The sequence below is a fragment of the Nothobranchius furzeri genome, chromosome 15, assembly GCF_043380555.1.
Source record: "Nothobranchius furzeri strain GRZ-AD chromosome 15, NfurGRZ-RIMD1, whole genome shotgun sequence".
NCBI classification, from domain to species: Eukaryota; Metazoa; Chordata; class Actinopteri; order Cyprinodontiformes; family Nothobranchiidae; genus Nothobranchius; species Nothobranchius furzeri.
This window is the reverse complement of record NC_091755.1, coordinates 45,511,071-45,537,117: the sequence shown is the minus strand read 5'-3', so window position 1 is coordinate 45,537,117 and position 26,047 is coordinate 45,511,071. Positions and strand designations below refer to the sequence as shown.

Below are 26,047 nucleotides of genomic sequence, written 5' to 3'. Positions count from 1 at the left end.
AAATCGTCTTAAATAATCGAGATCTCAATTTCAGTCACAATAATCGTGATTATTGTTTTTGCCATAATTGAGCAGCCCTACTTTAGCATATCCGGTCACATTATGATGACGTCATATTCAGTGGTCGTTCTGCATCATTTCAGGCCCCGTGGTCAACTGTCTGAACCGCTGAAAAGAAGTGCCTGGCATATTTTCTAAGTAAAATAAATATGCGCAATACGTTGTCAACATCAGTGAGTCTCTAAGTCTATGTTTTTTGTATGTTATATATGTTAAAATATGTGTAAATAGGTCGCTGATTAACACTTGCAATTTAGTGTTGTGATGGTTTTAAAAAAATTCTGAAGGTAGTAAAAAAAGTATTAAAAAGTTGTAAATTTTACTTAAGGATTGCTGTATATACCCTGGTTGGCGTAAGCGGAACCGTACACATTCAGTTGCTTGTGAAAGGGGGCTATTTTTAGATGAGCACATTAGCTGGTTAACCTAGCTTGCGCCATGGGGAAGTGAAAGTTTAATGGTAGCTGGATGGCTAATCCCACGTTCGCGACGTGGTTAGCACCGGTTCCAGGCAATAGCTGGAAATTATAGCTTAAATTTAATTAAAAAAAAAGCTTAAATTTGGTCAAAGTGGCCTTAAAAAGGTCTTAAAGTCTTCAATTTGGCTCCCGTAAGCCTGCAGATACCCAGTATAAGCAGCATCTTCCCAAAAACGGGATTAATGATGCAGTGGTTAACACCACGGAGGCTTCAGTCCGACTCGCCCACCTTTAGGGCTTGATTGCAACCTCATGCCCCCCTAGGGCATTAAAGTTGAGCTGAGTGGTTTTGGGTCATTTTTAAGTTAGAATTCCCGGTGAGAGTTTATTCCTGGTCCTTTTCAGAGGAATAGACCTGGAGTTTATATTTAAAGAGCCCCTACTCCATGCCTACTTCCAGTTTGAAAAATGCCTTGCAGACCGAGAGGGCAGAGCCACTAACAAATACACAGGCTCACAACGGCATTGTGACATCATAATGTACCGCTTAACCGTCAGACATGTGATCTGCATGTCAACCACACCCCCGTAGCGACCTTTAAGACTGGTGTTGCTAGGGGAAGCCGCAGCTGAAGCATAAAAGAACCAGGATGAACACATCCCTTACAGGACTACGCTTGTGAAGTCGACCTCTACGACCTCAAAGGAAACAAATGGAGCTCAGTCTTTCGTTACTGCTGAATATAAACTACCTGAGGAACCGTAGCGCTACTTCAACATGTTTATAATCATGTAACAGTAAGAAGTAGACGTCCAGAAGCACGACTCCACTAGCAGGCGCTGTGCCAGATGGGCATCAGTATAAGTTAGCAGCAGGTAGAGAAACACCCGTGTCAGGGTTAGGGTAGGCATCAGAGGTTAGCGAGACTGTTTTCATTTTGACCAACAAAGTTTAAAAAACAGTCGTGAGCGTTTCCTGCTGTCATTTGGTTTTGGTGGTGTTTCTATAGTTTCTCAAATAACGATAAATAAAAATTCACAATTTAATTTCCATTCATGTTTAGTCTAAAACCGACAAGGAGCGACGGCACGTCTCTGTCACGCTCGTTCTGTGGTTTTTATCCCATTTAACGGTTTTGTGGATCGTCATCCTAGACAACAGAGGCGGCAGCAGACGCTGAAACATGTCAGCAAGCGTAAAAACAAGCTTCTGATGAGACACTTTTACTGACTTCCTTCTGAGACGAAACTCAGTCCAACAGCATAGTTCTGGACCAAATGTTGGAATTAGAATCAATGAAGACACTTAAAATAGATGCTAGATCTTTTTAAGGTCAAATAAAGACGCTTCAGTTTGGAAATCTAACCCAGAAGAGTTCTCCGATTTATTTAAGTTCAAATCAGATCCCAGACAGTCTGGATTTCACCAAACATACAAAAATAAATAAACTGGCTTCGGAGCGTCTCACTTCTGCCCGTCTTCCACACAAAAGGCATCTTTTAGTTGCTGAAAGTGAAATCTACACATTTTATTTTTCAGTCACGCTTAAAAACGATCTCCTGGGATTCCCGCTTCAGACTAATCCTCCCGGTAAGGCTGCCGGGAACGAGACTTCCTGTTGAACAGACGTGTAGCTCGGTGCACCACACTTCACAGATTACACTTTAAAATCAGACGTTGGAGAACCATCTGGGAATGACATCGTTCCTGAGCTCTGATTGGGTCCGACCTCATCACAGGCTAATACCCGGATTCCAACGGGAGAAGGATGGAATTTGGTTTTAGTATTTTCCTACGTGAGTTTTCTGTGTTTTGGGAGAAAAGAGCAAACACTTCCCAACTTCCCTGTGGGACCAACATTCCGACACTCGGGCTGTAGAAGGACAGAAAAAAGAAAATCTGGCAGATGTTTGTTTTTTTGTGTCAGGTGGGAACTCAAAGAGGCGGGAAAAACAAAGTTGTTATCTGTTACTGGGAATGCCATCGGATCAGACGGGATGTCATTCCCAACTCCAGTATTTGTCATTCCTGGTTCAGCCACGACTGTCGGACAAGTCCAGTTTTTCACTGAGATTCCAAAGTTTCTCTAAAGTTCCCAAGATTCCTAAATTCAGCCGATGTAACCAGAGATGTTCTCCGCTGTGGATCCGAGCGCGGCCAGGACGGCTCGCGTCTCGTTTGGTCTGGACTAACGTGGTGAGTTCAGGGATCCACGAAGGACACGGCGATGTAGCGTGTTCCGGCGGTGGTCGGCAGGCCTTCGTGGTAATGGGTCAGCCGGCCCGGGTGCATGAGCGCCCAGCCTTTCCGGGGAGCCTGGATGGAGCAGTCGTACCGGAGGAACCGGCATCCGCCGCCCTGGAATCACAAAGTCACATGTCAACACCCAAAACAACAACAACAACAAATAAAGCATCAGTAAACTTCAGTAGAAGCATGTGTCACCCGTGACCTGGCCACCCCCACAAAGACTTTCTGGACACGCCCCCTCGCCGTCTCTTCGGTCAGCTCAGCTGGAGATTTGGGTTTTCGCCCCGGTCCGAGCAGCCCAGCAGCATGAGGGCTCACGACCCGGGGTTTGGGTTTTCCTCGACCCGTACGGTTTTTTATGATTGCTTTTATCTTTTTGCTGCTTTATGATCTCGTATTCGTTTTGTCCTCATCGAGTCTTTTACGGTGGTGTTCAGCACCGACAGCGTTGTGGGAGGTGCTTAATAAATAAAGTTTCATTCAACCAAAGTAATTTTATCCTGACAGATTTTCTTCAGCTTCGTAAAATAAAAAGAATATTTTAAAACGTCTCCTTTTTATTCATTTTGATCTAAAACAAGATTCTATGTGAAAGGACTTTTACGAGTCAGATTTAGGTGATTTTCCTTATTTCTAATCTTGTACAAAAGTAATTAATATGTTAAATGAAGCTGCTGAAATGCATGCTGGGAGCTCAGACCGGTCCAGGTGTCTCACCTTGTAATCGATGCCGACCTGATTGAGAGCGATGTTTATGGTGAAGGTGGAGGCGTCGTGGTGCGGCCGCAGGAACGGCTGCTCGTCTGGTTTATACCGGACCACAAAGGCCAGCTCGAAGTGAGCCTGCAGGGACAGAGAGGGGGGAGGGGGGTCACGCAGCCCTGTGTGTGTGTGTGTGTGTGTGTGGGAGGGGGGCTTTAGAGGAGGTGTCATGGTGAGGGACATGAAACAGCTGCTCCCCACCACTAAGGTCAAAGGTCAAACCTGTCTCACATTTAACAAAGGACATCTTGGCGACCCCGAAGACTTCTGGGGAAAGTTCCATGTACGCTCTGAAAGCTGTGCGGTTCTGATGGGACCAGGAATGTTCTGTTTATCCTGTAACTGTATTTTATTACAAGTGCCAGTCTGTTGCTAGGTTACCAGAGGACAGAAATCTGGTGTGGTACTCAGCCAATGGCCGACTCCTCCCCGACACGTTTCACACGCTTCTAATGTTCCTCCGTACTACCTGAAACTTCCAGGTTCAGATTTTATCCGAGGTGGGTTTCTGCTCCGGTTTAGCGTGACTGCAGGAGGAATCAGTTCATCCTTTAATTTACTCCCTTATCGTCAAATTTCATCTCATTTGAATTCATCCCAACGGGCCGTAAACTCTCCGGGTTTTCCCAGGAGAGAAGATAGGGATATCTGAGCTGCTCAGTGTCCCCTAACATCCAACACCACCTGAGAAAACAGAACCGTTTACAGACAAACAACCATCACCACCGAGCATCACTGTGGATTTATGTTCCACTAAATGTCCCCATGAGACCGGGAAATGGGGACAGGATTTTCCTTCTGTTAGTTTCTGAGACCAGATCTTTGTCCCCAGCTGCCTGGCTGACATCATCAAAAGCTGCTGTTCCAGACCACCTTAACACCTTGTAATACCACCTTAAAACCTTGTAGTACCACCTTAAAACCTTACAGGACCACCTTAAAATCTTGGAGTACCACCATAAAACCTTACAGGACCACCTTAAAACCTTGTAGTACCACCTTAAAACCTTGTAGTACCACCTTAAAACCTTGTAGTACCACCTTAAAACCTTGCAGTACTACCATAAACACTTACAGGACCACCGTAAAACCTTGTAGTACCACCTTAAAACCTTACAGGACCACCTTAAAACCTTGTAGTATCACCTTAAAACCTTGCAGTACTACCATTAACCCTTACAGGACCACCTTAAAACTTTGTAGTACTATCTTAAAACCTTACAGAGCCACCTTAAAACCTTGTAGGACCACCTTTAAACCTTGCAGTACTACCATTAACCCTTACAGGACCACCTTAAAACTTTGTAGTACTATCTTAAAACCTTACAGAGCCACCTTAAAACCTTGTAGTATCACCTTAAAACCTTGCAGTACTACCATAAACCCTTACAGGACCACCTTAAAACCTTGTAGTACCTCCTTAAAACTTTGTATTACTATCTTAAAACCTTACAGAACCACCTTAAAACCTTGTCATATCACCTTAAAGTCTTACAGGACCACCTTAAAACCTTGCACCCTGTACTAAGCTGTTTTTGGCTGAGTAGAGCTGTTGGAAAAATGCCTCCACTGCTTGGGACACGAGGACCAGGTTAGAACTTTTGAACATCTCAGGCCTCACAGCAGATGACACCCTGTTCTGTTTGGACGTCTCACCTTTGTGTAGTAACCAGGAAACATCTTCTCTGTAACAGGAGCAATGTATTCCAGCAGGAATTTGTGCCATTCCTTCTCAAAGTTGATCTGATTCATATGGATGTCGATGGTGGGAACGTTCTCGTAGCCTCCCTGGATTCTGGTGTCCTGGGAAACAAAAACAACGTAACGTTTGTTGTAATGCTTCAACTAAAGACCGAGATGGACAGAGATGTTAATGCTGCTGCCAGTGGCTCATCGAGGCCACCACTGAGGATGAATCATTTGAAGGCACTCACCACGTTGCCGCCTCCAGACCACTTCCCAAAGTGCTCCATTTCCTCAACCATATGGTTACAAGCAACATCAGTGAAAATAGGGAACCAGTAAACATCTGGACAAGGCTGCAGGTCAGGAGATGCACAGAACCAGTTAGAACAGCGAGCACAACATGGCTCTCTGACTTCAAGTCGGATTAAAACTCACATTTTCCACCAGTTTGTCCGTCATCATCCGGGTGTAGTTCTCATGGATGTAGCGATCCTGCCAGTCCTGGGACAGAAACCAGTTCCCCCTCAGACACGTCTCAGTTCATCAACACGTTTACTTGCTGGGACCAACTCACCTGCTGGTTTTCAAAGATCTGCCACAGGTCATTGTGCAGATGTTCTGTCCGGTAGTTTTCTGTAGACAGGATGCGACCAAACGTGTCCATGTTGCTGACAAACATGAAGATTCCCTGTGAGATAAAAGCTCTCGTTACACAGGACGTCTGAACACACACACACACACGCACACACACACACACACACACACACACACATACACGCACATGCATGCACACACACACACACACACACACACATGCACGCACGCACACGCACGCACACACACATGCACACACGCACGCACACACACACACGCACGCACATGCACACACACACACACACACACACACACACACACACACACATGTACACACGCACGCACGCACGCACACGCACACACACATGCATGCACACACACACATGCACATACACACACACACGCACACACACACAAGCACACACACGCACGCACATGCACACACATGCACATACACACACACACGCACACACACACAAGCACACACACGCACGCACATGCACACACATGCACTCACATGCACACACGCACACACATGCACACACACACACACACACATGCACGCACATGCACACACGCACACACATGCACACACACACGCATGCACGCACACACACACGTACACAAGCACACACATGCACACACACACACACATGCACTCACATGCACACACGCACACACACACATGCACGCACATGCATACACGCACACACATGCACACACACAGGCATGCACGCACACACACACGTACACAAGCACACACACGCACGCACATGCACATACACACGCACACACACACACACCTGGCTGCGGACGTTGTGGCAGAAAGCCATGTCAGGGTCCAAGCTGCTGGAGGTGAAAAGCTGGTTCTGTTTCAGGTCGGATCGCAGAACGCCGGCCTCCACCAGGTACACGCTGGACACATACGGGACGTTCCACACGCCCCTGAGAGACACGAGACAGAATAAAGACCCGAGTGGGACGTTTCAGAGAGGAGGAGTGTTTGTGTTGAATCTGAGGAAAAGGGACAAGACTTTAAATTTCCATCCTGCACACGCCTATTCCGTTACGCCGTTGTCCTTCACCAACACCTGGTCGTAACCATCTGGACTCACGACGGGGAAGGCTGTTGTTGGTTTAGCATCCAGGAAACAGCAGAGAACGTCTCAGCTAGTAGAAGCTAGCTGTTAGCGTTAGCATCTCCGCCACACAGCTGAACTCCTCCAGGCTTGTGTTATTTTTGGAGATGAAACATCAACGCTGCAGAGCAAACTGAGTCAGTGGTCGAGTCGTGTTGCTGTTAGCCAATCAGAAGAGAGATGTCCGCATATCAGGAAATAAGAGTTTAGATCCTGCTGACTCTGCTCCTCTCTCCCCTGGCTCACTTCTACTTCCTGAAACAGGAGCGCCGGGAGTTTTTTTCCCCACAGAGATCAACTCACAAGGCATTCATTTATACTAGAGACCACTGGGTTGATAAAACTAGTGAACTTGGTCTTTAAGAGAACACCGGGAACCGGCCACGCCCAGATTTCTTCACGTATTGCTGCCAAGTTTAGTTTCAGCTCTGTCCCGGTTGCTAGGTGACAATACACGGAGCTAGGGGTGAGATTAAATATGAACGTCAGATAGTCCCAATTCACAGCTGCTCTCTTCGGGTCCGGGTCTTAGTGGACCTGACCTACACAAACCTGGTAGGACGGGTCCTCTCAAGGATGCTAGTTCTGAAAATCATCTTTTAATAAAAAACAATAAAACACGTCCTCCTCTCCAGTGAATAAAATGTTCTTCTAACAGGAAGTTCCTCTTAACTTTCACCATAAACAAAGATGAACTGCTGGATGTTTCCAGCCAAACTCATCATGAAGGGGTTTGACTCACACTCTCCGTCCCTGGACGATGTCCACGTAGTCCTCAGACCTGGCATAGTAGCCGTCTGCACTGAGCGCGCCCCAGAAGTTACTCCACAGTCGACCCGATCGAGTGATCATCGGCGCGATGATGGGCCTGAGGAGGAAGTTCAGACCGTCTGTAACTGGGAGGGGAGGACTGATGGAATGCCACCCGGGTCCAAAGGAGACACTTACAGGTTCTGCTCAATCAGGATCTTCAGTGTGTTCTCGTTCTGTAAGACCACGTCGATGTCCAGGTTGAAGAAGTAGTCGCAGTCTTCGTCCTTCCGGCACAAGTCGCTGAAAAATCAGACCCAACATAATTAAAAGGATTACTCAGACAGACCTCAGTTTATCCGGGCATTCCGAGCAAAGGCCTCACTACAAACACTCCTGTGATCGGAGTGGATTAATCCGGTCTGCACCAAGCTGGTCTTACTGGTGCTTTCCTACAGAGGAATCCTCAAAGGAATGGTGTCTACAAAGATCTGAAAACTGTGGTTTAGAGAGTCGGATCACATCCAACTGTGTGTGTGTTTGCATGCGTGTGTATGTTTGCATGTGAGTGTGTGCGTGCGTGTTTGTGTGTGTTTGCATGTGTGTGTGTGTGTGTGTGTGTGTGCGTGGTTGCATGTGTGTGTGTGTGTGTGTGTGTGTGTGCGTGGTTGCATGTGTGTGTGTGCGTGTTTGCATTTGCATGTATGTGTGTGTTTGCGTGTGTGTGTGTATGTTTGCATGTGCGTGTGATTGCGTGTACGTGTGTGTGTGTGCGTGTATCTGTTTGCGTGTGTGTGTGTTTGCATGTGTGTGTGTGCGTGCGTATTTGTGTGCGTGTGTGTGTGTTTGCATGTGCGTGTGTGTGTGTTTGCATGTGTGTGTGTGCGTGCGTATTTGTGTGTGCGTGTGTGTGTGTGTTTGCATGTGTGTGTGTGCGTGCTTGCATGTGCGTGTGTGTGTGTGTGCATGTGCGTGCGTGTGTGTGTGTGTTTGCATGTGTGTGTGTGTGCGTGTTTGCATGTGTGTGCGTGTGTATGTGTGTGCGTGTTTGCATGTGCGTGTGTGCATGTGTGTGCGTGTGTGTGTGTGTGCGTGCGTGTGTGTGTGACGATGATGATGTAGATGATGCGTGGAACCACCCAGAGAGAGGTTGCTCCTCAAACACTCAGCTGGCCACTGTGTCACGATGGCGGCGTGTTTGCAGACACACGGCGGTTCGTGTCGATCAGATTCATCCCTGAAGGACGTGAACTCCCAGGAGGAGAATCAGAAAACTAAACAGCTCAACTGAAACAAAACTGAGAAAAACCACAACAGAAGATTTCTTGGTTTCTTCTTCAGATGAAACTCACAAGGCCAGGTCGCGGGAGGCGGGAGCGTCCATCTCCTCTTCCGGACCGACGGATTTAAAATCCTGATAAAGACTTCCGTGATCCTGCAGGAACGAGCTGACCTGACCTTCGTGATGAGGCTCCTGCAGGGATAGAATAAGACAGACGTGTGCAGGGGTCAAAGGTCGTCAGGTTCTAGCCGTTTTATTCAGGACCTTCTAGAACGAAGCGTTTCAGGGCCCGCCCTCCCCTGATTGGCTGCTACGAGGATGCTGGATGTCCAGGAGGGGGTTCTATGCTAATTGTCCTTCTTGATGTTTTTATTCACATCTGAAGTCTTTATAGAGGCGGTCGACCTTTAAAGTATTTATTTCTGCAGAAACAACATTTTTTCCCGTTTTCCTGGTGAGGAAAAGGGGCAAAAGCCTCTGGAGTCCCGGGACGGAGCTGGAATGTTTTACCTGGTTGTAAATGAAGAGTCTGAGCCTGTTTTTGGGATACTGGAGCTTCAGGAGACGTTCAAAGAACACAGAGACGAACGGCGTGGGCTGCTGGATGAAGATGCCGATCACCACCAGCGGGAATTCACTTTCCTGTGGGAAAAACAGATCCACGTTTAGGAAAACCACCAGGAAGAAAACTGCTTCCAAACGGGGGTGAGGAGGCATGTTCAGACCTTCAGAGCTGAGAGGGAACGCAGGTTCTGGTGGCACACGGTGCAGCCGTCCTCAAAGCTCCAGGTGTTGGGGATGTAGTTACCCAGGTAGTTAATCTGGAGCTGGGACACAGATTAACCATCATTTAACCAGATTATCTGCTGTTTAACTAGAGGAGGAACGTCAAATACCTTCGTTGGTCCGTTTCCGTGGATGATCACGGGAAGGGTATCGTACTGAACGTTTCTGGCCCGAACCCGACCGTTTTCAAACTTCAGAACCACCTCGTCTGAAACAGACCCAGAACCACAGATTATATAACTCACACATTTAGAACGTGTAGTCCTAATCCGGCCTCATGAGGGTCTCTACGACCAACGCTCACGTGGTCCTCCTCCCACCAGGAGTGATCAGCAGAAAGAGAACGTCACACACTGATGTGGACCAGAACCAGCCCGTCTGCTCTGAGGGGAACAGATCCGGTTACTGACGGGCCTCACATCCGCCAGATGTTACCAGCTGGAGCAGATGGTGGGAACAGTCTGACGGAGACTGTTAATCACGACGTGCCTGGATTATCTTTGCCTTTGATGGTTAGCTTAACCCTTTAAATAATAATAATTAATCTAGTGTTCAAAACTGAACATTAATTGATCCGTTTTTCTTTATTATTCATCCATCATCTTCTGCTTATCCAGAGTCGGGTCACGGAGGCAGCAGCCTAAGTAAGGATGCCCAGACTTCCCTCTCCCCAGCCACTTGGGCCAGCTCCTCCGGGGGAATCCCGAGGCGTTCCCTGGCCAGGTGAGAGACGTAGTCCCTCCACCGTGTCCTGGGTCTACCTTTAGGGCCTTTTCCTGGTTGGACGTGCCCGGAAAACCTCACCAGGGAGGTGTCCAGGAGGCATCCTGACCAGATGCCTGAGCCACCTCAACTGGCTCCTCTCGATGTGGAGGAGCAGCAGGTCTACTCCGAGCCCCTCCCAGATGGCCGAGCTTCTCACCCTATCTCTAAGGGAGAGCCCAGACACTCTGCAGAGAAAACTCATTCCGGCCGCTTGTATCCGTGATCTCGTTCTTCCGGTCACTACCCAAAGCTCAGGACCATAGGTGAGGGTAGGAACGTAGATCCACCGGTAAATCGAGAGCTTCGCCTTCTGACTCAGCTCTCTCTTCACCACGACAGACCGGTACAACGCCCGCATCACTGCAGATGCAGCACCAATCCACCTATCGATCTCACGCTCCAGCTTTCCCTCACTCGTGAACAAGACCCCGAGATACTTAAACTCCTCCACTCGGGGCAGGACCTCATCCCTGGCCCGGAGAAGGCATTCTACCCTTTTCCTAATCAAGACCGTGGTTATGAACAGAATACGTGACAAATGGCAGCCTTGGCAGAGTCCACCTCTCACTGGAAACGAGCCCAACTTGGTTGGTGGAGCTGGGTTCCCACTATCGGCTTGTGGAGCTCTCGGAGACGTCTGTGTTCCACCCGGTTCTCCAGCAGTCAGCCCGGCGTATCTCTGACTCAGAAGCTCTGGTGTTGTGCACAGTTAACTCCGGTTGTAGCTAGGTTGCTACCTCCGTTAGCTTAGCTCCCACCTCCGCGTTAGCTTCAGGTTAGCTTGTAGCTAGTTCGACCGGGTGTCGTCAGTTGATCCCAGCCTTACAGCCCCACCCTCAGCTCCACCTCTCTTCCCTTTTGTGGAATTGTCTGGGCTTGACGGAACCTGTGACACGGTCAAGATGGCGGTGGTGGCCACCTCCCATTTTAGCAGAAAAACGTGTTATTGGAGTCTATGGAAACCCATTGTCCAATATTTATATGTCGATGGGCACGACACTGTTTATGTTTACGACTACCAGCCACTAGAGGGCACCGTTGCTCTAAAGAAGCTGGGACTGTGAAAAATAGCGGACTTGACAAGACAAGCAGCTGATTCTGAGCCCAGAAGATGTTCTAACGGTAAAAACTGCTGTAAAATAATCTTATTAGTAGAAACGAGTCCTTATCCTGTACGGTTGGTCTCTGAACGTGGTGCTGGAGCGTGTCAGCAGTGAACCAACATCCCAGCGGCTGGACAATTAGTCCTGTTGTTGCAGTACCACCTCTGAACACCAGAGTGTGCGTGTTCCATATTCAACCTTTAACCACATTTTGCCCTAATTAAAAGCTCATTTTAGTCAAATGTTGAGCCAATATTTGATTTACTCTAACGAAGAACTCATCTTTGTAATATTGTGTAAAAACACTTCCTGAAACCAGTTTTCAGGAGCTGGAAACAGCCAATCAGAAGGGAGGATTCCACCACGGGAGCAGCACTTGAAACAAACAGAAGCCGTGCTCGTTTATCAGGATGAACCTGAAACCAGCTGGTCCCGAAGGTCCGAGGACCAATACCCAACCAGAAACCAGGTCCATAGCACTCACCGAGGGCTCCGTGGAGGTTCTGGAACAGCCTGCATTTACTGTCCAGGGTGATGTTTAAGGCTTTCTGAAAACAGATCACAGAATTCTCAGATGAACTCACCGTTTACATTCAGCAGCTCCAACTCTTCATGTCCATCCAAAATCTTCACCTGTTTCAAATTAAAAGCCTTGTGGAGTTACTGGAAGGCTTTTAAAGTGAAACACGTGATCAGGAAGTGCTGAGTCTCGTTAGCGGTAGCTCTGTGTTTAGAGGCGCTAATTAGCCTCGTTACTGAGCGTTTACCCTTTTAGCTGGATCGATGTAAATCTTTGTGAAGAAGAGCTGATCACTGTCATCGTCTCCTCCCGTCCAGTTAGAAATCATCTGTTTGACGTTGGGAAGGTAGCCGATAAAACCTGCCGACAGACGAGAACCATCAGAATTCAACTCCACCGGTTGGTTAAAATGATGCAAACAGGAGAGTCCTTTGTTCTTGTAGCCGTAGCTAACGAGCGCCGTTGGATTTGGGTTTTATGAGCTGCTGCCGAGAGCCGTAAACATCCACGTCAGCAGCGTGAGCAAGGGTTCGCCTTCTTAGGGCTAACGGCGTTGATCTCTTTGGAAACATCTTAGCTAAGAGAAAAACCTCAGTCTGGAGAAACACAGATTAGCTGGGCTGAAAGCAGGCCCCCACAACGGAGCTCTAAAATTGGTCTCAACCCAGAAGTACCAAAAATTGTAGTTCCACCCTCATCCACTAGGGGCTGGTGTCAGAAGCGAGCAAATCCTCATTGACTCCCATGTTAAAAATACCAATTTCACAGCAGAAATAAACATGTTTACAGCCTGGTACCAGAACATGTTTTAGGTTTAAATGATCTAGTTTATACTCATGACAACTCTGAGGGGGGTGAATGTTTTTCTCACTCTTCTGTTTAAGTGTATTAAAAGCCTAAAATTCTGTATAATTAATGAGCATCAGACCCACATGACCACAGAGCTAGCTCCGGGGAAAGGCCTCAGTAGAGCCTCGGTCTGGCCTGGAAACTGCTCCGGGATTTTGAGTCTCTGTGTTTGTGTATTCTTGTTTGGATATTATTTGTGCAATTGTTGGACAAAATGACTTGCTGTGGCATTAATTGCGCTAATAGAGCGTCCAAGGAGTCTCCACTTCATTTATTTCGGTAAGTAAAATTATATTTATGTATTTTAGGTCACTGCTGAGCTGAGCTTAGATTTTAACATGTACTGTTTAACCATGAAATTTAAATGTAATAGGGTAAAACCCAGTGCATTTAACATAATGCTGCACTTTAGAAAATGGGTTGAAATATAACATGTTGGAGGAGCTGGGTTCCCACTATCGGCTTGTGGAGGTCTCGGAGACCTCTGTGTTCCACCCGGTTTTACCCAGCGGTCAGCCCGGCGTATCTCTGACTCAGAAGCTCTGGTGTTGTGCACAGTTAACTCCGGTTGTAGCTAGGTTGCTACCTCCGTTAGCTTAGCTCCCACCTCCACATTAGCTTTGGGTTAGCTTCAGGTTAGCTTGTAGCTAGTTCGACCGGGTGTCGTCAGTTGATCCCAGCCTTACAGCCACACCCTCAGCTCCACCTCTCTTCCCTTTTCTGGAATTGTCTGGGCTTGACGGAACCTGTGACACGGTCAAGATGGCGGTGGTGGCCACCTCCCATTTATCTTCAAAAATGTGTTATTAGAGACTATGGAAAGGAAATGTCCAGTATATTTATGTCGATGGCTGAAACAGACGACCTAACTGCTAGTCACAACAGACCCTGTTATAAAAGCGACCTAAATGAAATTAAATCGCAAACGTTTCATATCTACAAATGTCGACCATATTTTACACACTTTATGTTGCCATAAAAGTTACAGTTCATTGTTATTCCAGCCAGATATGCCACAGTAGCTAACGCTGAAGCTAATTTCTGCTGCAAATAAGCAGAAGTTCACGCATGACAAGTAAAATGTTTCTAAAGTTCTGTTTGCAGGAAATGTTCATTCTTTCAGACTAAAATTTGTTTTTTAAACAGTCTAAATAATCTGTAAATGGTCCCACTCAGACTAGCTGTTAGCCCATCAATCCGGTCAGAATCGATCTGTTTCTCTAACTTGAGCTTGTTAATGTCCTAATGGGTGTGACCCCGCGAGGACAGTTGACCGTTGAGCAGAGTTGATGGTTTATCCCTTGAGGTCCACGTGGCAGGGGTGAGGTGGTGCTCACTCCTCACCCCTGCCACGTCGACCCTTTCCTCGTGGGGTCACACCCATTAGGACAGTGGGAGGGTTAAAGTCCAAAGAAAAGCTCTGAAGCACCTTCTGAGACTAGAAGATTACGGAAGTCTGGCTGCTGGGAGGGAAAACACAAGGACTGGATCAGGAGTTTGTGGGGTTGTGTTCACTAGGAGAACATCTGGGAGAATCCACCCCGTGTTTGTCCGAGTTAAAGGAAGCTCAGTGCCGTCTGACCCACCTCCTGAGCCCAGGAACCTGTTCCCCTCCCGGACGTGGGGGTGTTTGTCCTCCAGGTGTCTGTCGGGCCAGATCAGGCTCTCGGAGGAGAAAACCACTTTGTGCTTGGCCTGCTGAAACTTCCTGAGCAGCTCTTTAGGGCTGGAGGCGAACACCACATCGAAGCTGTGTGAAGAAAAAAGATCAAAAAGGGAAACGTTTACAGCTTCTGGTAGCTCCGAACAAACGAAGAGCCTCAGGCTGCAAAACACTCTTAATTTGAAGAGCTAAGCTGCCTGTGGTTCTGTTTATTTGGTTGTTTTCAGAACGTGGGCACATTTCACCTCAACACCCACATCTGTGGCTTTCATACGAGGATTTTCTTTACTGGTGTAACGAGTTAAAAATACACAAAACGCTTAAGAAAGGCTGTCGTACGTCTGCAGCAGACGTTTGAATAAAATGAGACAGTGGAGCGGGAGAAAAACACAAATTCCTTCGAAGATGTTTATGTCCTGAACAGGAAACGACTAAAAACTGTTTATAAGTTTAATCTAAACAAAAGCACATTTCTGTGAATGCCGAGTGCTGAAAACCAGTTCGCCAAAAGCTGCCGAGGAAGCCGAAATTTATTTAAATTAAGGAATATTTAAAAAATGCGAAAAGTTAAGATGATGCAACAAAAAGTTTTCAGCATGATCCCTTTAAACGGGGGCCGACACTCACACGTGTGTGTGTGTGTGTGTGTGCATGTGTGTGTGCGTGCCTGTGTGTGTGTGTGTGTGTGTGCCTGTGTTTGTGTGTGTGTGTGCGTGCGCGTGCATGTGTGTGCATGTGTGTGTGTGCCTGTGTGCATGTGTGTGTGCGTGTGTGTGCCTGTGTGCATGTGTGTGTGTGTGCATGTGTGTGTGTGTGTGTGTGGTAGTCCAGGTCAGTGAGCTCACCATCTCTGATTTCTGCATTTGAACCTCTAAAATCATCACGTTCAAATGAATGGGAAAGTTTAAGGATGTATTGTGTCATTAACCGTTATAGTTGAAATAGAAAACTGGTATCGGCCAATGAAACCAGAATCGGTGCATCTCAGATTATATCTTTAAAAGCATAAACCCGTGAGAAAAAAACGAGTCAAATCACGTGAAAAAAACAACAATATCTGTGTTTCATATAAAAGTTATGAAGTAAAAAATCTGTTGGAATCTCTTTATAAAAGATGTGACGCTCTCGGGGATGATGTCATCACCCACGGCTGCTGCCGAGAGTTTCGGAAAATGGTAAAAACTGACTAATTGAATCAACCTAGAGTATTATGATCTGTTTAAAGGTAGGATGACAATGTTTGTCAGGAGTAGTCGAAGAAGATGAAAGAAATAATGACGAGAGGAGGAAACCGGAAGCAGCGCCGCCTGAGAGGGACCGATGATCAGACAGGTGGAGGTGACAGTTAGGACATACCTGTCGACAAACAGGACGATCTGATCCTCAGACGTCATCTTCTCCAGAGCCGCTTTCAGGAGCCGAACTTTCTGCCCTCCCCCTGGGGCGGACATGTAGTCGCCCCCCGTCCATGTCTCGCCTCGGCCCAGGACCTGGAGACACCAGAGCAGGAGATGAGGCTTTACTTCTGGACCTCGGGAGGGCTGGCTTCTTCCTGTTTGGGTTCCTACCTTCACCGTGTAGTTGAAATATTTAGCCGACCTCAAAAACCGACTGAAGCCTCCAGTCTCTTTGGTTGCTACGGTGACCACCAGAAGTTTCTCTGAAACATAAAGCATCAGCAGAAGAGATGAATCCGAACGTGCAGGTGTAGCGGACTTCAACCAGGCAGAAGTACGACCGATTTGTGTTTCCTGTGTACTTTTATCATCCAGGGAAAAGGTGCAGAACGTCACAGAAACAACCATTTGTACAAAAGGTACAGAGAAACTGCTCAACCGTTTTAGTAACGAAGCACTTTTATGAGGAACTTTTACACCTTTGATTCATTTTTTTCAGTCAGATTTAAATTTTAGGGAATATTTTAAAAATGAAGATGAGATTATTATTAATTATAGAAATGTACGTTTATATTTCAGATTCAAATGAGGTCTATCTTGACGGTTTATCTGTAATCTGGCCTGCTTAAGGGGTTGTTGTTTATTTTGTTTTTTCCAGCAGGTGTATTTTATATAAATGATAAAACCAGTTTACTTTGAGGGATGTTAAAGTCTCCCAGTAAAGCACAGGAAACACTTCAGATAATCTGAGCTGCGCTGCTCTGGGTGGCTGCATGTTGGAGTAGCTCTGTTGACTATACGGACGTTTTGCCTTTTCTTGGACATTTTTTCTTCTAGTTTCTCAAGAAAATCTGTATTTTTTTGGACATTTTACTTTTCTGTTTCTGGTGCTGTGAAGCTTGGAGGATTTTTACTGCTATTTTTTAGCTTTTTTCACTTTTTGAGCATTTGTTATGATGCGTAACCATGGCAACCATTGTAAACCAGCTTGGTGATTTCAGTTTTCCTGGTAGTGTTTAATCAAAGAGCAATGTGACAAAAACAATAAGTTACTTAGAAGCTAAATACGTACAAAGAAATAACTTGCAGTTGAGCCTCTTGACTTTTCTGTTTGCTAAATCAAGCCAAATGACTCTTCTATTAGCTGATGATCCATTTTTAAATGTAAACAAGTCAAAATAGTTTGTTCACTTAGTGTTATTAAAGTTATAACTTATTCGCTGATGAAAAAGTGGCATTTATGTATATTTCTGTCAAACTGGTGCAGAAATAAAGACCAGTCCTTTCTCCAGACACCACTACTGCACAAGGCAGACAGCATGTAGGTCTATTTGATATAAAAGGTTGATTTTTGTAAACTCTACAGTATTAATAACACTTAATAAAGGTTTAACTAACATTTACAGATGAAAAGCTGGTGTTCTTTTTACAAAGCATCCTATTATTGAATGAAAGCATTTAGCATAATCATTAAACACACTTTAAAGTTGATAAAAAAAGTCCTTTCATTTGTTGTATTTACTCAAAATCGCATGTTCTCAGTTTTCTTGCCTTATTTTCTCCTCGTGCTCACATATTTTCTTTTATCCGGGAAGAGAAACGTAAACGTGCAGGTTAGTTTCCAGCAGCTGCGGGCGGAATCCCGTCCACGTCAGCGACATGCGGGGCCCGTCTAATTCCTGGTTCTCCGGAAGCTGGCCAACTGTTCAAACTCATCACAAACTCTGTTTGATTTAGAGAAACCACACGCGAGCTCAGAGATAAGATGGTCGACGCGAGTCTCTGACTGTTGGTGGTAATTCGGCGTAAATAATAGCTCAGAAAAAGCGATAAAAAATCTCAGTTTTCCATAACTGGTGGAGCGATTTTAAGCTAACATTTAAAGGCAGCGGGTAATGTTTGAATTAGTCACACACGAAACTGCTGGAATGTTTTCTTACAGGAAAGAATCTGGTTTTACTTTATTCAGCCAGGAGAAGTCGCTCTCAGCCAAGTGTGAAGCGGCTCCGTAACGATGAGACGGCCGCTTAACGAGCGATAAAAGCGGCTGCAGGCGCGGTGTGAGCGGGACGTTTCCTCCGGACTTACCCGTCGGGATTCGCTGATCCTCGCAGGTGGTCAGCGGGAGAAAAGCAGAGAAACAAACCAGGAACAACAACAAGCACTCCATTTTAGCCGAACTTTAGCGAAATGTGTTGCAGGGACCGGACCGGACCGGACCGGACAGCCGAACTCCGACAGAACTCTTCCTCTCCTCCTCCCTTATGAATGAACTCCTTGTGATGCGTTCATAACGGTCTGGATGGCTGAGTTCATCGGTGGGTTAACCTGGGAATGAAACGCCCTCCGTGGATGGGTGGGATGGAGAACATGGACCGAACCGGAGGACATGAGTCCCAGCACGTAGACGCGCTCCCCTTCACACACTCACACACACACACACACACACACACACACACACACACACACACACACACTCAGATTTTTTTTGCATGTTTAAGGAAGTTTCCAGATCTTTGGATGTTTAACCCTCACGTTTCTCCTCTTCGTGCTGAACCAAAACTTCCTGTAGAAATATTATATAATACTTCAGAAGTTCAGTTTTACATTAATTCCATGCTCGGCTTCAGTCAATAGAGCAAAAAAATAAAATAAAAAATGCAGCAAGAGCTTAACGTTATAATGTGATTTAACCTTTACAGAGCTATTCAAGGGCCTGGGGGGCCGGTGTACAGCACGTTTTAGTTGTTTCTCTGCTCCAACACACGTAATTCAGTGGTTGAATCACCTGTGCCGCAGCTCCATCAGGTTCTGCAGAAGCCTGTTAATCACCTACTGATTGAAATCAGGATTAAACCAAAACGTGTTGGATAACAGGTGTTCTCCAGGCCCGGAATTGTATATCAAGGAAGTACAGCAATTTTTCTAATTGTTTTTGGTAATTCCCCCAAAATACACATCCTCCCAACATTTTTTGATAAATTGCATTAGAAAAGCCAAAATTATTCACAAAAACACATCCTTCTGTATAAAAAAAAGCACTAAGGAGATATAAGTGTTATCATTTTCAGTCCAGATGGGATCAGATGCATCTGTGACGGAAAAATTGCACACATAAAGAAATGAAACATGAACATTTTATTTATGTAGTGATTTTATACAAAAAGGGTAAACAAGTAGAGGACAAAAATAAAAGCTACATGTCTGAAAACTAATGATTATGCGTTCATAAAAGGAAATGTTCCAAAAAAAATGACTCCCAATATGCCTAAATCATTACACTAAAATCCTGTGTGACCATCAGAGTCTTCTGCTTCAATCCTTCTCAGAAGACTAAAGGTCCTCTCAAAATTATGTCAGAGATAAGTGAAACTTAGTTATCACTGCAGGTGCCTCTTCATAAAGTCACACTCACCCACTCGCTCACAGACACTCACAATTCACAGATCAAACAGGCGACTTGGGTTCAGTGTCTTTCCTAAGGACAATTGGACATTGGTCATTTCATTTGTTTTGGAGACTTTAACATGATAAATAAATAAATAAATAAATAAATAAATAAACAAATAAATAAATAAATATGGATGTTTTGTGGTCACAGGGCACATCACCATTAGAAAACGACTGTTTCTCAGCATGTGTAAACAGACTTCGTTGGTGTAGTTTTACTCCTGCCCAGTAGGGGGCAGAGGTCTGACAGCACGTTCATGTCCAGCTGCCATTTAAACAAAGAGCAAGACGAACCAAACCAGAAGTGTCAGCCGACAAAAGTCCACTAAGAAGTCAGGCGATTTTTGTTTTACTCGAAAACCCATCAAAGGAAACTAAATACTTTCTGAGTTAAAGCAGCGATCTGCGTCGCACACGTCCAACTCGGTAAATGAAGATAAAAACGAGGCGGGAAGCGTATTTTCGACAGAATTCGATATCAGTGTTAGCTGCTTAGCTAGGCTACTGTCCTCGGTGGACCCTGTAACTAGACTCGATGTAACGTTTTAAATGCACTTCTCCGCGGGAGAAACTGTGGACTAAACTTAATGTAACACCTCAAATCTCCCTTCTCATGCCGGAAACGGATCATTAACCCCATGTGACATCTTTGGGTTTCCTGTTTGCGGTAGACACTGATAACTAAACTTGATGTGACTCATTAGCTGACCTCAGCAGCACCCTGGGTGCCGTGTTGAGACGCAGACGCTTAGGTGGGCTTCCGTTGTTCTATCACAAAATGTGGCTGCAGCAGAGACTGAAGGGGCTCCCGGGGTTGTTATCCAGCAGCTGGGCAAGGAGGGTCCTCATCGGGGTGCTCCTCCTCCTCATCTTCTACTGGTACCTGGGAGCGGGCGGCAGGTGGACGTTCCTGGGCGGCCCGTCCCTGCACGGAGGCGCGGTGGGACAGTGTCTCCAGACCGAGATCCACAGGTGGAGGTCCATCGTAGAACGGGGAGAGGGGGTCTACAGGTCACCGGAGGAACCGCTGGACACGCCTTTTGTGTCCGGTAATGGACACATATTGATCGACGTCGACTCTAACAGGCTGTGGGTGTCTTCGGCTCCGCAGCCCGGCTCGGCTCCGGTTCTCCAGACCGAATTCTCCCCGAGGATGGGAGTTAATCTGGACGGCGAGCGGGCTGTGGCCCGGGCCAGCATGCTGTGGTTCCGGAAGGGAGCCGTGCTGTCAGTCCGCTGCGTTTTAACGGCCGCGGCGCAGTCCTCCCGGGACTGCGTTGCTATTCGGGAGGAATTCATGGCCCACCGGAGCAGACCCAACGTGTACCTGCAGCGAATCCACGTGAGCAACCCCTCAGACAGAACCGTCACCCTGGACATCACCTCCGACAACCCGACCCACAGGAGCAAGTTCTCCACCAGTGTGGAGACCTTGGAGAACCGAGAGGTGGAGCTGTCCTCCGGCAGGGTGGCGGTGGAGAACCAGATGGTGCTGGTGGTGGTGGTGACCAGAAAGCCCACCATCAGGGTCCAGGTCCAGGCCAAATCTGAGTATTCAGACAGTGTCCTGTCCGTGGTGTGGACCTCACAACCCATTGATCCTTCCAAGCTGGAGGAGACCTTCAGCACCCTCCGAGATGGAGCCAAGAAGGAGATGGAGGAGCTGCTGAGGACTGATGTCGCCAACCTTGTTCTGGATCACCAGAAGGCCTGGATGGACCTGTTCATTTCAGGTGAGCCACAGCTGGACTCATAATTTTAACCATATTTTGTATTTTCCTTCCTGTCAGTCAGACTGAGCTGTAATTGTCTAAAGCGGTTCTGGATCAACGGTTCTCCTGACCCTCTGAAGGTCATCCAGACTTTTGCTGCTTTTCCTCCCAGTTTTTTTTTCCTGGAACTGGAACATTTTCAGAGGAATGCTTTCTAATTTAGCCCTGACCTCTGAGTCATTCTTCCAAAACAAACCAGCCGGAGTTACGGTGACACAGATCTTCAGATAGAGCATCTGGTCAAAGCGGCTTTAAACACAAACCCAGTGGTAGGAGTAACAAAGTGTCTGGATGATAATTTCCAAGCTCCTTGGCGATAAATCTGATATGACTGGAATGCCTGATTACACAGAAATTCCAAGGATCCTACATCCTTGGAATGAGCAGCACAGCTAAACACGTGATTAGATGCCGTTGAATACGTGCTCCAGTCCTCGGTTTGGAGCTTTGAGTGCAGCCAGGTGTTCTCCTGTCACAGGTGTGTGAGGTTCCTCAGTAAGATGTAATCAACCAAACACAAACTCCTTACTCCTTGTGTTGAGTTTGTAACGGAGGACGGGTAGAAAAGAAATTTGGTGTTGATTTGCACCGTTCACCAACCGCGGGGCTCAGATGCTGATGTCTCTGAGCGGCGCCGTGGGTCTTCTGGTGGCGGGACCGTCAGCTTCCTGTGGATTCCGTCTGACTTGAAGCTCTGATGTGTGAATACCATCACTGACTGGATGATGTTTTGTTATTGTGTTGATGAAAGGTGTTGAAATGAGGAGGATCACGGACTCCCACACCCCGTCCAGCCGTACGGTGAACACCACACTTTACTACATCCTGTCCGCCACCACGGCGCCCCTGCTGGACAACCGGCTGGCCAGTGAGGATCGAGCTCGTCTGGAGTCCAGCCTGAACTACGCCGACCACTGCTTCAGCGGCCACGCCACCATGCACGCTGAGAACCTGTGGCCCGACAGGGTGAGCAGCACCGCTCAGATCCTTCAGCTGGTCACCTTGTGGACTCTGACGCTGCAGAAAAGAGGCTGCAAGGTCCTGGTGGCTACCGGCGCCCACGGGGCCATGCAGGGCATGGTGCTCAGTTTCGGTGGCCTCCAGTTCACGGAGAACCACCTTCAGTTCCAGGCCGACCCGGATGTGCTGCACAACAGCTACTCCCTGAGAGGGATCCACTACAACCAGGACCTGATCAACCTGGCGGTGCTGCTGGACCCCGACGGAAAACCCTTCCTCCACGTCTCGGTGAAGCAGCAGGAGACGGCGGTGAAGCTGTACGCCTGCGAGGCCGGCTGCCTCAACGAGCCTGTCGAGCTGACGTCAGAGGTCAAAGGTCACACATTCCCCGTCATGGTGACTCAGCCCATCACGCCGCTGCTCTACATCTCCACCGACCTGCGCCACCTGCAGGACCTCCGTCACACCCTGCACCTCAAAGCTATCCTGGCCCACGAGGAGCACATGGCCAACAGGTACCCGGGTCTGCCCTTCCTGTTCTGGTTCAGCGTGGCGTCGCTCATCACGCTCTTCCACCTCTTCCTCTTCAAGCTGATTTACAACGAGTACTGCGGCCCCGGGGCCAAGCCCCTCTTCAGGAGCAAGGTATAAACCTCCGTGTGACGTCCTCTGTGTGCAAACGTCTCCTCTGTCGGCTCTCTGCCAGGCTCTGCCAGAACTCTCATTTTCCGTCTCACGTCTGGAGTGGGTCAGCAGCCTTGCACACCTTTCCTTTTCCTTTTTCCCAAATGATTCCACATCCTTGTGTGTGGGATTTGAAAACATCAGCTTTGAGCTGAAAGCTGCAGAAAACCCAGTCAGACCCGTTCACCCGTGGCTGAATGTAACCTGGAGCTGACCCGGGTGGGAGGAAAACGAGCACAAGTGTTCCTTTTTTAGTTAGAAATGAATGACTTTGATTTTGTTTTGCTGTTTCTCACCTTCACAGCTCAGCTTGTCTTTGATCCTTACGTTCACCACATGTTTAGAGGTAAAAACGTGGTTTATTCTGTCTGCTTTGTCCCGGTTTTCTGTCACACTCAGCCATGATCTGGTCCTTTTGTATATTTTTAAACAGTCTCCAGACGAGGGAGGATTTGGGTTTTTCAGCAACAGATTCAGTGTGTTTAGACACTCAGAGATGCTCTTCGAGGAGACCGTTCTGCAGAACTCCGCTCAGCAGCTTTAAACGTAAAACATCTAACTTTATTCAAACAAGTTTCTGATTTTTGGCCTTAACTCATCCAGGTAGAAGCTGATGAAAAACAGCAGTTTTCACCGCGCTAAGCGAGCAGAAACCAGATGAAAAGGTGTTTACGTGAGCCATTTGTGTTCCTGGTGTTTCTGAGGAGGATGAAACGAGTCCGACCGAGCCTCGGCGGTCCGATTGGAGCGAGCTGCAGGATGAATGTTGTCGTTTCTCTGCCTGCAGGCTGTTTCTGCTCTTTCTGTTTTCTGACTTTTTCATGTTTTCTATGAAATCACCTAATTAATTAAATGAACAACAAACGTGCAGCCTTGCCTCCTTCCTCCTCAGCATGTCTGTCTCACCTGTGGGTGGTGGTGAGGTGATGGCAGCCGCCCCCATCCACAGCTCTAACCTCCCCCCTCTGACTCCACCAGGTCTTCGGGAAACGTGAGGACGGCTCCTGCGACTCCATGGATGCTCCTTAAGCTCTGTTGCAGCGCATGTGGATGCATGAACATGGGGGGGGGGGGGGTCTGCTGCTGTTGCATGTTTAACCACCTGCACCTTTCCCGGGAATAACATCCTGAATGACCTGATTCCCAATCCTGCTGTCGATGATCTTCTGCGGCGTTGGAACGACAATTCCGTTAAATCCCTAATTATTCCCGTCTGTCGACACTCGGCTGTAATCTAACACCAGATTCGTCCTTCCACCAGTAGGACACCTGGATATCTGGCTTTGGTGGAAAAATGGTGTTTAAAGGAGTTTTTGACATGAATCAAAGGGGGAAGATCTTATTTTTCTCCAAATGTAACAAATTATAAAAAGGATCAACTTGTGTGAGAACCTCCGTGCTGTCCTCGCGTAGGAAACGTTGGGCTTGACGAAACTCCCGTGTCCAAAGGTGGTTTAGTTTCGTGTCTGACTGCTGGGCTCGTCAAAGACCAGCGATTCCCGCCACGCCGTCCTCGGAACGCCGGATACAACTCAACAAGTGAAGGAAAAACTAAATTCCAGCAGATAAAACCAGAGAGCTGCTTCAGCCGCTCGACTTTGTGACGGTTCAGATCCTCTGGAGGGAGAAAACCACGGCAGGCTGTTTTTATTATTCCCGCAGGATTAATACGTAATCCCGGCAGTAGCTCCCGCTGCCAACCAATAACCATTCAATTATTAGTGATTATAAAATAATAAAGGTGATTTTGACCGCAGATGTTTGGCTACTGGTGCCACTCTGACTAGCTGTTAGCTCATCAATCTGATCAGTTAGTCTCCGTTTCTCCAAACTGAGGTTGAGTGCGTGTTCTCTGTACCAGACGTTATTGGTGAAAAAGTTCCTTTAATTCAGTCTGGAGAAATGAGCGCAGGAATATTGGATCATTGAAGGCGCTTCAGGAAACCCGGCGAGTCGTCGGTCGACGCCGTCTCAGGTACGAAGTTTGGATCCAGTTTCTGTCCAGAACCAACCTGCCTTTGTTGTTTTTCTTATTCAGCCACCAGAGACCGGAGAGGAGCATCAGGGTCGGACGACCCGGACCGGGAACGCTCCGGAGTTTGTGTAAATAATGAGAATTTACTGATTTTCTTCCTTTTTCCGTTTTGATTTCAGCATCAGCTGTTGGGTTTTTCAGAATAAGAGCATCCTTATTTCCGGCCCTGCGGAGGTTGAGCTGGCGATCGTTATAAATCAGGCTCATGAACACGCTTCAGCTGATTGGTCAGTCCTCTCTAATGTGAACTACTGAGTGCCTTAATGAAGAAAGGAGGTCATTTATTGAGTCGCTGGTAAAACATTCAGATTCTCACTTGGATGTTTCGTCGAAACCGAAGCGAAATAGAAATTTGGAGTTTGTTGGTTTTTTTGGGAATGAATCGTGGAATTCTTGTGAATTTTTGTTTGTTTGTTTGTTGGAATCTGATCGAATAAAAACCTGAAACAGATAAACATCCAATCTTTTATTAAAAAGAACTTTTCTGTGTGGAAAAAAAGGCCCGATGATCCCGTTTAAGGCAGCAGAGCGGTTCAGGCTCGGTTCTCTTTGGTTTGGACCGAACCAACGGGCTCCTGGTTCTGCTGCTGCGTTTCCAGGCACTTTTTTCTGTCAGTCACTTTCTGTGTGCAAAGAGACAAGTGTGTTTGGGTCGGCTTGACCCGGTCCAGAGCTGCTCCAGAACCTTTACAGTGAAACTGATTTAACAGCAAAGAGAATGATGAGATTTTTCATCCGACCCAAACTGAGATCTGGGATTGTGGTTCTCCCGTAGGAACGTTGTTCCCCATCGGTCCCATTGCCATTACGACAAGGTGGATCAGAACCGGTAAGTCACGAGTTGTGTCACTGCAGATCAGAGTCCTCCTGACCCTGTTCAGACCCATCTCGTGGTCCGAGGTTCTATCAGTGGTTCTGACTATTAACAGTAATGCTCCAGTAGTTCAGGCCAGGTTTGGACTGCATGGTTCCAGGAACAAGCCCAGGTCGGGTTTAGAAGAACCTTGAACGATTTGGTCCTAAAGAGTCCGTTTGGATCCAAACGGACCGGATGTATGACCCGCCACCTCCATCAGAACAGAACTCCTCCACTCAGCCCAAATCTAATCTATTCTGTGAA

At 47.1% G+C, this 26,047-nt stretch overlaps 2 protein-coding genes across 5 annotated transcripts; one reads left to right on the top strand and one right to left on the bottom strand.

The window, feature by feature from the left end:
• Nucleotides 1-1,993: 1,993 nt before the first annotated feature.
• Nucleotides 1,994-18,398, bottom strand: plod1a (procollagen-lysine, 2-oxoglutarate 5-dioxygenase 1a). Of its 2 annotated transcripts, none has more exons than XM_015968658.3 (19): nucleotides 18,115-18,398; nucleotides 16,198-16,289; nucleotides 15,986-16,119; nucleotides 14,553-14,716; nucleotides 12,365-12,477; nucleotides 12,082-12,145; nucleotides 9,840-9,937; nucleotides 9,669-9,770; nucleotides 9,454-9,585; nucleotides 9,014-9,135; nucleotides 7,860-7,964; nucleotides 7,654-7,779; nucleotides 6,576-6,717; nucleotides 5,753-5,866; nucleotides 5,614-5,679; nucleotides 5,427-5,531; nucleotides 5,149-5,295; nucleotides 3,448-3,573; nucleotides 1,994-2,838 (listed from the first exon to the last, which is right to left on the bottom strand). In XM_015968658.3, the coding sequence occupies exons 1-19, from the start codon at nucleotides 18,194-18,196 to the stop codon at nucleotides 2,683-2,685; spliced, it is 2,190 nt and encodes a 729-aa protein (XP_015824144.3). In that variant the 5' UTR covers nucleotides 18,197-18,398; the 3' UTR covers nucleotides 1,994-2,682. The 2 variants fall into 2 exon arrangements, with proteins under 2 accessions (XP_015824144.3, XP_070401030.1); XM_070544929.1 differs by lacking the exon at nucleotides 18,115-18,398 and adding an exon at nucleotides 17,578-17,687.
• Nucleotides 18,399-20,060: 1,662 nt separating this feature from the next.
• Nucleotides 20,061-25,215, top strand: kiaa2013 (KIAA2013 ortholog). 3 transcript variants are annotated; one of them, XM_015968660.3, is made up of 3 exons: nucleotides 20,061-21,209; nucleotides 22,000-22,853; nucleotides 25,047-25,215. In XM_015968660.3, the coding sequence occupies exons 1-3, from the start codon at nucleotides 20,255-20,257 to the stop codon at nucleotides 25,071-25,073; spliced, it is 1,836 nt and encodes a 611-aa protein (XP_015824146.3). In that variant the 5' UTR covers nucleotides 20,061-20,254; the 3' UTR covers nucleotides 25,074-25,215. The 3 variants fall into 3 exon arrangements, with proteins under 3 accessions (XP_015824146.3, XP_015824145.3, XP_054602376.2); XM_015968659.3 differs by lacking the exon at nucleotides 25,047-25,215 and adding an exon at nucleotides 23,871-24,052; XM_054746401.2 differs by lacking the exon at nucleotides 25,047-25,215 and adding an exon at nucleotides 23,496-23,762.
• The last annotated feature ends 832 nt before the right edge of the window (nucleotides 25,216-26,047 follow it).

Excerpts from the sequence above, each read along its gene's own strand:
- kiaa2013 (XM_015968659.3), top strand. The coding sequence starts at position 20,255 with ATGTGGCTGCAGCAGAGACTGAAGGGGCTCCCGGGGTTGTTATCCAGC. Across the intron at positions 21,210-21,999 it reads GATGGACCTGTTCATTTCAG|GTGTTGAAATGAGGAGGATC; the intron begins GTGAGCCACAGC and ends TGTTGATGAAAG. Across the intron at positions 22,854-23,870 it reads AGCCCCTCTTCAGGAGCAAG|GTCTTCGGGAAACGTGAGGA; the intron begins GTATAAACCTCC and ends TGACTCCACCAG.
- plod1a (XM_015968658.3), bottom strand. The coding sequence starts at position 18,196 with ATGGAGTGCTTGTTGTTGTTCCTGGTTTGTTTCTCTGCTTTTCTCCCG. Across the intron at positions 7,780-7,859 it reads ATCCTGATTGAGCAGAACCT|GCCCATCATCGCGCCGATGA; the intron begins GTAAGTGTCTCC and ends CTTCCTCCTCAG. Across the intron at positions 5,867-6,575 it reads GCCACAACGTCCGCAGCCAG|GGAATCTTCATGTTTGTCAG; the intron begins GTGTGTGTGTGT and ends TTTATCTCACAG.